We start from the raw sequence: 12,004 nt of genomic DNA on the forward strand, positions 1-12,004 counted from the left end.
ACACATAGACCAATGGAATAGAATAGAGAACCCAGAACTGGACCCACAAATGTAGGGCCAACTAATCTTTGACAAAGCAGGAAAAAACATCCAATGGAAAAAAGACAGTCTTTTTAGCAAATGGTGCTGGGAGAACTGGACAGCAACATGCAGAAGAATGAAACTACACCACCTTCTTACACCATACACAAAAACAAACTCAAAATGGATGAAAGGCCTAAATGTGAGACAGGAAACCATCAAAACCCTAGAGAAAAAGCAGGGAACAACCTCTTTGACCTCAGCTGCAGCAATTTCTTACTCGACACATCTCCAAAGGCAAGGGAATTAAAAGCAAAAATGAACTACTAGGACCTCATCAAGATAAAAAGCTTCTGCAGTGCAAAGGAAACAATCAACAAAACTGAAAGGTGACTGACAGAATGGGAAACAATATTTGCAAATGACATATCAGATAAAGGGTTAGTATCCAAAATCTATAGTGAACTTTCCAAACTCAACCCTGAAAAACAAATAATCCAGTAAAAAAATGGGCAGAAGACATGAACAGGCAAACAGCCAGATGGCCAAGAGACACATGAAAAGATGCTCAACATCACTCATCGCCAGGGAGATACAAATCAAAGCCACACTGAGATACCACCTCACACTGGTCAGAGTGGCTAAAATGAACAAATCAGGAAACCACAGATGCTGGCAAGGATGCGGAGAAACAGGAAACCTCTTGCACTGCTGGTGGGAATGCAAACTGGTGCAGCTGTTCTGGAAAACAGTGTGGAGGTTCCTCAAATAATTAAAAATCGAGCTACCCTATGACCCAGCAATAGCAATGCTAGGTATTTACCCAAGGGATACAGGAGTGGTGATGCACAGGGGCATATGTACCTCAATGTTTATAGCAGCGCTTTCAACAAATTATAGAAAGAGCCTAAATTTCCATCAATTGATGAATGGATAAAGATGAAGTTTATATATTCAATGGAATACTGCCTGGCAATGAGAAAGAATGAAATCATGCCATTTGCAGCAATGTGGATGGAACTGGAAGCTATCATGGAGTGAAATAAGTCAGTCAAAGAAGGACAGGTATCATGTTTTCACTCATATGTAGATCTTGAGAAAGTGAACAGAAGACCACAGGGGAAGGGAAGGGGGAAAAAATAGATACAAACAGAGAGGGAGGGAGGCAAACCACAAGAAACTCAAATATAGAGAACAAACTAAGGGTGGATGGGGGGGTGGTGGTGAGGGAGAGAGAAAATGGGTGATAGGCATTGAGGAGAGCACTTTTTGGGATGAGCTCTGGGTGTTGTATGTAAGCCAATTTGACGAATTATATTCATAAAAAAAGAAAAAAGAAAGAAAGGTATCCTCTACTCCTAATTTGCTAAGAGTTTTTTAAATCATAAATTACTGTGGAGCTTAATGCTTTTTCTCTACTGAGATGCTCATGCAGTTGTCCTTTAAAATGTGACATGTAAAAAATAAAAATAAAACGTGATGTGTTCATTTTTTTCTAATGTTCAATCTCTCATTCCTTGAATAAATTCTATTTGGTCACAATGTATGATGCATTTTATGTATTAGATTCATCAGACTATAGTTTCTTTTTCTTGAGATTTTTGCTCCTATACTCATGAGTAAGACTAGCTTATAGTTTTCCCATTCTTTCCTTGATGGATTCTGGTACCTAAGTCATGTTCTTTGTGTAAAATACAAAATGACCGTTGTTAAAACTAATGGTCTTTGATGTCCTAGGAAAAAATTCAACAGCTGATTTTTTTCTACTAAGAATCAGCTTGAATCATTTATACAGTGGTAGAAACCTACTATACATTTACAACTTTAAGAATTTAAGCTTTACTAGCATGAAGTTGTTCATAATAGTCTTTTTTTTTTGGAGGAGATAAATCAATTTTATTGTCCATCATTATATTATCCAAAACTCCAGGAACAACAGATTTATAGAGAGGACATAAATGAGTAAGTAAGAGGGCAAGGGAAATAATTTAAATTTGAATGATTTTCCATGATATTAGCATGAAAATTATCTCAAAGTACATGTGTGTCTGGCTTCGGAGTAGCTTTGTTCCCTGGCCAAAGCTGGCCATAAAATTAAGGTGTTCAACATCTTGCCTGCTTTACTGGCTCTTGACAAACCTTAGAGATCTTTGAAAAAAGTCATGTATTCCTGGTGCTCCAGGGCTGTGCTGAGTCTACCAACTCATCTGCCAAAGTGTTATCCTCAGTCCACTGGGAAATCCATCAGGTGGTCATATAAAGTTCAGCCCAGGGGACCAGTGTTGAGTGTGTAATTCATATCCTTCCACGCAGACTTGCCAATGGATCAATAGCTCACTTCCCTGATGAGAAAACATCACTCCCAACCTCCTCTTCGTGCCCAACCTCATCTTCTGGATAGTGACAGTCCAGCACTAAGCCATTCTTTGTAACTTCCAAGAAATTGAGAGTGGCCATCAATTCAGACTGTTCTTCAACCTTCTGCTCCCCCCCATCAAATGTTAGCAGCATGCTATTGTTAATGTTGAAGTGATAGTGACCTTCTCTCCAGCACCTTTCTGCAATAATTTGGCTTCTGTCCCATACATTTCCAGCTCTCAACCACGAGACATCTTGGGGAGGAATTTATGCTTCCAGATCTTCTTTTCCTCCTCAATTTCATCACTCACGAATTCAACAAAAGCTTTGTCCCCAGCAGGGCAGGCCGGTGGGCAGCAGCCGCTGAGCCCAGTGCACAAGGCACACGGCCCAACAGAAGCAGCACCACAGTGGCAGACACATGCAGGCACCATGGTATTCTCTTATAATCATTTAAATCTTGACTGCATTCTGATAATGCCCTGGTGGTAGGCATTACAACAGTTCATGAAAACTCCAGCTCTGCTCCAAGCCCACAGGAGGACTGCATTTGCTCGTTCCCTCTGATGCAAGGTGTGGTGTTTTACCTGGCTCTGTCCAGTGAAAATGTGAGTAGAATATACATGAGTTTTTGGAGGAAATATGAACAGCCAGTTCCCTTTCCCAAGGTGGCCATCACGGAAGTATATATTGAAATGAAGACCTCATGAGCCTAGGTACCCAAGTGACCACAAAAGGGCCTACACTGGGTAAGCAGCAAGAACAAGAATTAACCTTCTCTATTTTTAAACCACTTAAATTTTGGAGTTGTTTCAATCACCACACAACATATCTTTACTGCATTTTTACATTCCTTTTTTCTTTTCCTTTTTAAATGTTTATTTATTTTAAGAGAGACAGAGTGTGAGCAGAGAGAGGGGGAAGGGGGAAGATCCACGCTGTGAGCACAGCCCAAAGTGGGGCTTGATCCCTCTAACCACGAGATCATGACCAGAGCCGAAATCAAGAGCTGGACACTTAACTGAGTGAGCCACCCAGGCGCCCCCATCCCTTTTTTCTACTTTATCTACCCCCAACACCTTTCTTCTCAAAAGTTACTGATTTGGGTTTTGTTTTTTTTTTTAATTAATTTCTGCTCTTATTTTCATTTTCCATTAAGATTTCTTCTTTGACCTATATATAATATAGAAGCATATTTTTCATTCCAAACAAATGGGAAAACTTCACTTATCTTGTTTCTCTCTTAATAGCATTATGATCAGAGAATATGGTATGTGTGGTAGCAATTCTTTTGACTTTTTTTATATTTGCATATGGCTCAGTATGTGGATTTAGTAATGTTCCGTTTGTGCCTAAAAAGAATGTGAGCTCTCCGAGTGTTTAGGGCAGCGTTTATAACTTGACCACCAGCTCAAGCTTAACTGTTGTTCAAATCTTCCGTATTCTAATTTTTATCTGACCGATCTGATTACCGATAGCTCTCCAACCACGATTATGAATTTGTTAACTTGTCAATAGGAATTCTGATTTTGTTTATATGTTTTAGACCTACATTAAGTGAATTCAAGTTGAGAAATGAATTACCTTCTTGCTGAACTGGACCTTTCATCAATATTTAATGACCGTATCTACTTCCATAAGTACTTTCTGCTTAAGGTCTATTTTGCCTGGTATCAAGTCAGTTATCCCTTTCTTTCATATATTTGCCTATGTATTTCTTCATCTTTTCATTTTTAACTTTTCTGTTGCTTTATTACTTTAAATAGGCTTGTTGTAAACAGGAGAACTGAGCTTTCTTTCTTTATCTACTCCAGCAGACTTCCAAATTAAACATGAACTTAAACCACTAATAATTATTGCGACTATTCAACCATTTTATGTTTTGTAATAATCTCCTTTTCTATATTTGTTTCTTTTCTCCTCCTCTCTAAAGGCTTCTTCTGTCTTGTTTGGGCAGTCATTGTTTCTTCCTTCCCCTCTCTCTATGTTTTTATCTTTGTTTGGAGGATTTATAAATTTCAGTTGTTTTAGTGGTTTACCTACGTAACTTTAACATGCATATTTAATTTAATAAACTGGAAGTTAACCAATTATCTTAACTTCTCCCTGACAATACAAATCCATGGAGTGTTTTAACTCTGGTTACTACCAGAAAAGACAACAGTTCTATCTGGTTTGATCTAAACTTCACAAATTAGACATTATTTTATGCAGTTTCCATATAATTTCCCTATACATTTGCCTTTTTTTTTGCTCAACATTTCTTCTCACTTCTTAAGAGTTTTCTTCCAGGATTATTTTTCCTTCTTCCTAAATTATATACTTTCAAAAATATTTCAGTGAGAGAATTTCAGGTTTTCTTTTTTTTTCCACTTCTTTCATTCTGAGAACAATACTTTTGTGCCTGCTCTTCTGTAATTCACTACAACATGTCTGCTTGTGTATTTCTTCTATTTATCCTGCCTAGATATTCTTGAATCTGAGGATTTAAACTTTAAGGTTTCTAGAAAATTCTCAGTCATGGTTTCTTGAAATATTGTTTTTTCCTCGTCTATTGTCTCTCTTTGGAAATACTCAGACATACAGTGGATCATCTTCCTTTACCTATCATGTCTTAACCATGATTTTTCTCTTTTTACTCCTATAATATTTTAAGAAATATGTTCAAGTATTTTAGTTACAAATTCTTTTCTCAAATATGTCTGCTTTGTTTCACCTGTCCACCAAATTTCTGTCTTCAAGGAACATATTTTTATTAAGTTCTATTTGATTCTGTGTTGAATTTACTTCATCTGTTACTTATTCCTGTTATTCTTCCAAACTTCTTTTATTTCCTTAAACAAATTAAATATCCCTAGTTTATTTTCTCCATCTACAAGCTTTGCATGTCTGATGATGCAATCTGCTGTTTGTGTTGGCATTTCCTCCTATGTTTTGATTGTTAAGTATGGATTCATGAACTCCTCGGGACTTTTACGTTAGAATTTTTAGGACTGAATTTCATGTATTTTTCTTCATAGGATTTGCACCTGCTTCTGCCAGGTGCCTGGAGATATTACTAACTGGGACCACTTTAAAATTATCATTTATGATATCAGGCCACAGAGGTAAGATGAATCGGGGCTCTAAACATGTGTTAAGGCTTGTGGTTAAGAATTCTTTGGAAGACAAAACAGAAACAAACTCATAAACACAGAGAACTGATGATTGCCAGAGGGGAGACAGGGAAGTGGACAAAACAGATGAAGTGGATTCAGAGGTACAATCTTCCAGTTATAAAATAAGTAAGACATAGGGACGTAATTACAGCATAGGGAATATCGTCAATAATATTCTAACAACTTTGTATAGTGATAGACAGCAACTAGACTTATTGTGACCATTTCATACATATATAAATATTGACTACATTGTATACCTGAAACTAATACAATATCTATCGTATGTCAATTATTTTTCAATAGAAAATAATAGTAATTCTTTGAAGATTTTTTTTTCTCCACCAAATTCAGAGCTAACAATCAGGGTAAGTAAGTAAGTAACTCTATCTCATTCTGCAGTGTTTATTTTTCCTACTAAATACAGTGCTTGACTTCAAGTTTCATCTTCTAGCCCTCCTCTACCTTCAGGACCCCCAATCCAGAGCAACCAATCAAAAACTAGGCTTTAGGGTGCAAAGTAAGCAAATGCCCCTGGGGAAACAACTCCAGAGCTTAAGTCTTCAGATCCACACAATTTTGTTTCCGCCCTTGGTAAATTTACTTCACCTTTCCACAAGCCCAACAATACACATTTAAGAAGACATTTTACCCTACTCCTAAGAATTTTAACTGTCACATACTTGGAGAATTCTCTAGATTCATATATAGTCCAAAATACCTTTACAGTGGCAATCTCCTCCAGCCATCTCTACCTGCCAACTTCATTTATATTCAAGCTCTATGTGTTTGTTACACCCGAGGAATTGAGATACAGGAAGTGATTCGATACTAAAAGCAAGTCACAACTCCAAATTTTTTAAAAATACTGCTGTTAACTCACCTTGTCTGCCCGTCCCATGAAAGCGGGTTTGCCTGCCAACCCAAGACAAATGGCACACACGATGCTCGACTTTCCTGTCCCATTAGCTCCAATAATCATATTCAAGTGAGGTCCGGGAGATACTTCACAGACATCATACGTCCTGAATTATAAAAAGACGAAATTACTAAGACATAAGAAGTGAATATTTTCTTTGCCAAAACATTTATTCTTGCTTTACATTACCTACAGGCTTTTCTTGAATTCCTTTAAAGGCCAGCTGACCTTACCGTCTAATCCAACTGGACTTGGTTCACTCATAGGAATTCTTCCAGTAACCACTGTCTTCAGGCCACTTCGGTTCTCTAAGCCTCTCCTGTCTCCTACCTCATTCCTAAAACTCAAAGTCCACTCATCCTGAAAATAAAACAGGCTAGCTCTACACTTTGCAGCCACCTTTTTCTTTCTCTTCACACCCAAGCTTTATTTCCTCACATTCATTCATTCTTCTAGGACTTGCAAAATTTTCTGCTTCCATGGCTTCAAAGGGTAAAAGATTTTCTACTTGCTAAACGCAGTGGGCTCTTTTCAGTCTTATTATCCAACTCCGGGGCAGCAGATATCTTTGAAACACTTTTTCCACTAGGTTTCTGAGAGAATACTCTCCCATGGTTCTCCTCTTGCCTCTCAGAACACTTCCTTCTCAGTCCGAGGTCCTCTTCTGCTCATCCTTAAATGTTGGCATTCCTCCAGGGCTCTATACTTGGCCTTCTATTCCTCCTATTAATATTTCCCTTTGGGCAATCTCAAGCATTTCTGCAACTTACATGCATGATTTTCAAATCTCTCACCTGTTCACTTTTCCTGACCCTTAAAAACACTGCCTATGTGAGATCTTTTTCAGATGTCCCACAGGAAACTTCAAATCACAGGATCCAAAAAGCATTTACTATTCTTCCCCCCAAATTGTTCCTTCTGCTGAATAGCATCACATCTGACCAAGAACCAAGGCAGAGACTTGAGAAAAATACTGCATAACTCTCTTACCCTCAGCCTCCCAGTCTAAAGCCAAATCCTGACAAATCTCTTCTTTCTGCTCCTACTTCCCACTGCTACTCCAAGGTTCAAACTCTGATCATCCCTTACTGTTGTAAGTCTTCTTGCCTCCAATCTTGCACCCTTTCTAAATCATCCTTCACACTGCTTCCAGAGTAATATAAATCACATGTCATTTCCTGCTTAAAATGCATCCTGGTTGCCAACAGGATGAAATTGGAATTCCTTAGTATAGAAAACGCAGATTCTCAATAGCTGCCTCCCTCTTCAGTATCAGCTCTGTTCACATATTCGCTCACATCCTACGTTCCAGCCATACTAAAATATTAGACACTTCCTAAATATACAAACTGTTGCAGGTGGTTCCTTCTGTCTACAACACTCTTCCTTCAAGACTTTTATAACCTCCCGTACAAAGCTCTTTCTCACAGTTGTGGATGAAATTAATCACTTCATCCTTTGTGCCCCATGGCACAAATACGCGCACACACACACACACACACACACACTCATCTATATTATTATGGTAGATAACTCATTTGATTATATTTATCTTTCCTGACCTGCACTCAAACAGCAATTCAGCTACTTACTAGCAGTGTAAACATGGGTAAATTAACCTTTCCAAGCTCATCTCATCAATGGAGATGAAGAGATGTTACAAGAATGAGAGCACTGTGTAAATAAAGCATCTACTTCTATACTTGGCACAGGATAGATACTTGGGGGTAAGAAAAACACACTGGTATTGCTACCACAATTCTGTTACCCTAAGCCACTATGTGCAAGCTTTAAAGAAAAAAAAAAAAAAAGACTTCGACCAAAAGAAATGTAAGATGCTAGAGAGATACACAGTATTTGTGCTAAAACATACTAAATTCTAAGACGATTATTATGATTATCAGTTGTCTGGAGAGAAAGAAAAGGAACCAGGAAAGATAGCTGGATTTGGAGGGGTCAAGGGTCTGCTGGGAGGTCCAACAATTGAGAGTAAGGCTTAATTTGCTGGTACATTTCAACCTCCATCCGCGACAACCTTCACCATTTTGTCCCCCTGGCAACTGCTTCCTCTTCACGATTCTGCCACAGCGTCACTGACCCTCTGATTTAACTGTTGCTTCCTGTGAGTTCCCAGCGCCCATACTTTGGTCAATTACAGATTATGTCCTCCGTCTGTAGGCCGTGACTCCCTGCCGCCAGAAATCTATTCCCTACCACGTCCAATGCCCGCCATATGACGCCTTCAGAAAACGCTGGCTGAATGAATAAAATATCCGCATCACATGAGACGCACACCTACCACACCAACACCTACGTCAATCCCCACGGCCTCTCAGTAAAAAACCTCACGGTAACGCCGGCTTGAATTCACGACCAGACCCCACAGCCGGCCACACATCCACCCACCCTCACCCACCTACGCAGCTTGCGCCCCTTGCCTCCCCGCCGCGGCGCGGCCTCCGGCCACTCACAAGAAGTTCTCCATCACGATACGGACGATCGAGCCTTCCACGAAAGGCCTGGACGACTGCAGCGGCAGTGGCGGCGGCGCCGGCGGGGCCGAGCTCTTTCTTTTGCTCGGGACCTCCGACGAGAGGTCTCTCGGGAGAGCTCTCTTGGAGGCCAGGGAGCTTGGGGTCGACGTCTTCCTACTCGGAGTCGCCATCCTAGCTTCCCCTCCGCCCCGCAAGCGCTTCCGTTCCCACTGACCTGCAGCCCCGGCGCCCCCGCGCCCGGCTCCCGCGCGAACTGCCCGGCGCGCGACACCGCCCGCGAGCCCGCCCCCGCGCCTGCGCAGTCCCGGCCCGGCGGCGTCTGCGGGCCGCCCCGCCCCTCGGCGCGCGGCCTAGGAGGCGGGAGGCAAAGAGAACGCGGGCGAGGATGAGGGTAGCGAGCGGGTGGGGGCGGCGTCCTCCCGGGAGACGGCTACCTCATCTTTCTCTACGAGCGTTTGTGCATTTTTCAGAGTTGGGTGTTTTGTTTTGTTTTTTTTTAACTCAGAGATGTCAATGGCATTTAGTACTTTGAAAGTCCTTTCAGCCCTCTGAGGAAGCCCATCCGCGAGGTTCGCGGCGACACCTGAGAGCGAGGGCGGGCGACCTCCGACCAGCTGTGTCGGGACACCGACCGAGCGCACCCGGGCTCGCCGGTCTTTGGCTCTTCGTCTTCTCACTTGGCTCCCTGTTTGCCTTCAATCAGGTCCCCGCGTCCCAAAAAGAAACTCTTGCGATGACCCTATGCCCGTGTCTCCCCTAAAAGCGTCGGGCTAGGTCCCCTGCGCGCTCCCACTTGTGAACAGACTCGGCAGAGACTCTCTGCCCCCCTGGCTCCCTCCTTGCCTTTTAAGGCTTCCTCTCCCGAAGTTTCTAGAAATCCACGAGCTGGGCTTCACTGGCTTCAACGAGCGCGTGCTTTCACTGAAACCTACTCGCACGCAGGTGGTTAACCTCACTGAAGAAGAGGTGCACGGAGGGTTACGGCAGCTCCTCATTTACTCGGCTAATAATGGGCAACCTACAAGAGGCTGGGGCCGCGGTACTGAAGGAGCCAGTCAAGCTTGGGTGTCTGAGCGCTTTCTGATGCGGGAGGCAGAAAAAGAACCAGTGAAGCAAGAAAGGATTAGGGCATTTCCAGGCTATGCTAGGTGCTATGAAAAATAATAACCAGAACAAATGTGATGGGGGGAGGCGCAGAGGCGATGCTTGAGTTAAACCCAGAATGAGGGGGAACCATGGTAAATGACAAAAGAGTATTCCGGGCAAGGACAGAAGCTCTGGAATGGGAATAAGTGGGATGTTTGAGGAACAAAGGAAAGGCTGGTGTGGCTGCAGTGAAGTGAACAGCGTCGCCTTGCCCACCAGGAGAGCCTTGCCCACCAGGAAAGAGCTGAATTTTATTTTTGAAGCACTGGGAAGCCATTGGATGGTTTTAAGCAGGAGAAGGACATGATCTGATTAAAGATTGTGTGGGTGGTTTTTTTTTTTAATGTTTATTTATTTTTGAGAGAGGGAGATAGAGCAGGAGCAGGGGAGGGGCAGAGAGATAGACCCAGAATCTGAAGCAGGCTCCAGGCTCCAAGCTGCGAGCTGTCAGCACAGAGCCCTGTGGCAGGGCCCGACGGGTTTCACGTATTGGGAGGTCATGACTTGAGCTCAAGTTGGACCCTTAACCAACTCAGCCACCCAGGTGCCCCTGATTAAAAATTTTAAAAAATCCCTCTGGTTGGTGTTTGGAGGGGCTTGAGCATGGAGGTGGGGAGGCCATGTAGAAAACTATTGCAGTAGAGGCGCCTGGGTGGCTCATCCGGTTGAGCTGCTGACTTGGGCTCAAGTCGTGATCTAGGGTTTGTGTGTTTCGGGCCCACATCCGGGTCTCTGTTGTCATGGAACCAGCCTGGGATCCTCTGGTCTCCCTCTCTCTCTGCCCTCCCCGCCTTGTGCTCTGGCTCACTCTCTCAAAAATAAACATTAAAAAAAAAAAAAGAAAAGAAATCAGGAACCCTGATTCCTGACTCCCAGGAACAGTGTTCCTTTCCTAGGCGCCTGCTTCTTCCTCTCACACGAGTGGAATCAGTGCTCTCTAAAAGTTTTTACCAAAGAACATATAATGAGAAAGAAAGCATATGAACTTGTCAGGGTTACTAGAAATAAATACAAATTATAATACAGAAAAGAATTTTAAAACTGCCCAAATGCTCAGTGTAGGAGAGCGCTAGACTGTGGCTCCCTAACCACGCTACTACGAAGTTTTTAAAAAGTAATTTGTTACCGCACTTCAAGAGCCTTCGAAGAGTCAAATTCTTTGAAGAAATTACTACATTTGGGGGACTCTATCCTAACAGAAATATAACATAGGCAGAGTAATGGTGGTTGAGGGCAGGAACTCATTTCTGTGCCATTATTCTTTAGTGGAGGAATCAAATTGTGCTTATGACCTTGAAAGTTGAGAAGGGGTCCCTGAGGGTATGATGACCCACAAATGCACACAGGCTATGAGTTCTTATCTAAAGAGCCAGCCAGTCATGCTCTACGACCACCTTTTAAAAAGGAAAATATTATTGCTTTTACTTCTAATTACAAAACCAGTATAGGAACTGGTTAAGTTCCTGTAGGAACTTTGGGAGCACACAGGAAAACATACACAAAAGGAAAATTTTCTCCTAATTACTCTACCCAGACTAATCACTGCTAAGGTTTTAGTGTATTTTTTTTTATCTTTTTCCTTGTGTATGTATGATATATATACTCCTTTTGTTCCCCTCTGCCAAAAAAAACCTCAGGATGATGCTGCATGAATTATATTATTTTATAATACTGTTATTACACCCTCTTTTTCTCACATAATATATTATGATTGTATTTCCATGACATTAAATATTTTTTCTGTGATATAGGTTTGTTTTTGTTTTTTTTTTAAAGTCTATTTATTTATAGGGGCACCTGGGTGGCTCATTCAGTTAAGCATCTGACTTCAGCTCAGGTCATGATCTCATGGTTCATGGGTCCGAGCCCCACATCGGGCTCCTCACTGACAGTGCAGAGTCTGCCTG

At 41.9% G+C, this 12,004-nt stretch overlaps 1 protein-coding gene and 1 pseudogene across 2 annotated transcripts in view; both read right to left on the reverse strand.

Moving 5' to 3' along the window:
• The window catches only part of SMC5 (structural maintenance of chromosomes 5), a 95,174-nt gene extending 85,944 nt beyond the window's left edge, over positions 1-9,230 (reverse strand). For both annotated transcript variants that reach the window (XM_027041060.2, XM_027041059.2), the window contains exons 1-2: positions 8,928-9,230; positions 6,421-6,562 (exon numbers count right to left, since the gene is read on the reverse strand). In XM_027041060.2, the coding sequence (XP_026896861.1) occupies positions 6,421-6,562; positions 8,928-9,121 (336 nt within the window). In that variant the 5' untranslated portion in view covers positions 9,122-9,230. The remainder of the gene's footprint in view (positions 1-6,420; positions 6,563-8,927) is intronic.
• Positions 574-6,414, reverse strand: LOC128312241 (complement component 1 Q subcomponent-binding protein, mitochondrial-like; annotated as a pseudogene).
• Positions 9,231-12,004: the final 2,774 nt, after the last annotated feature.

The sequence above is a fragment of the Acinonyx jubatus genome, chromosome D4 (genome assembly GCF_027475565.1).
Source record: "Acinonyx jubatus isolate Ajub_Pintada_27869175 chromosome D4, VMU_Ajub_asm_v1.0, whole genome shotgun sequence".
In the NCBI taxonomy this organism is placed as follows: Eukaryota; Metazoa; Chordata; class Mammalia; order Carnivora; family Felidae; genus Acinonyx; species Acinonyx jubatus.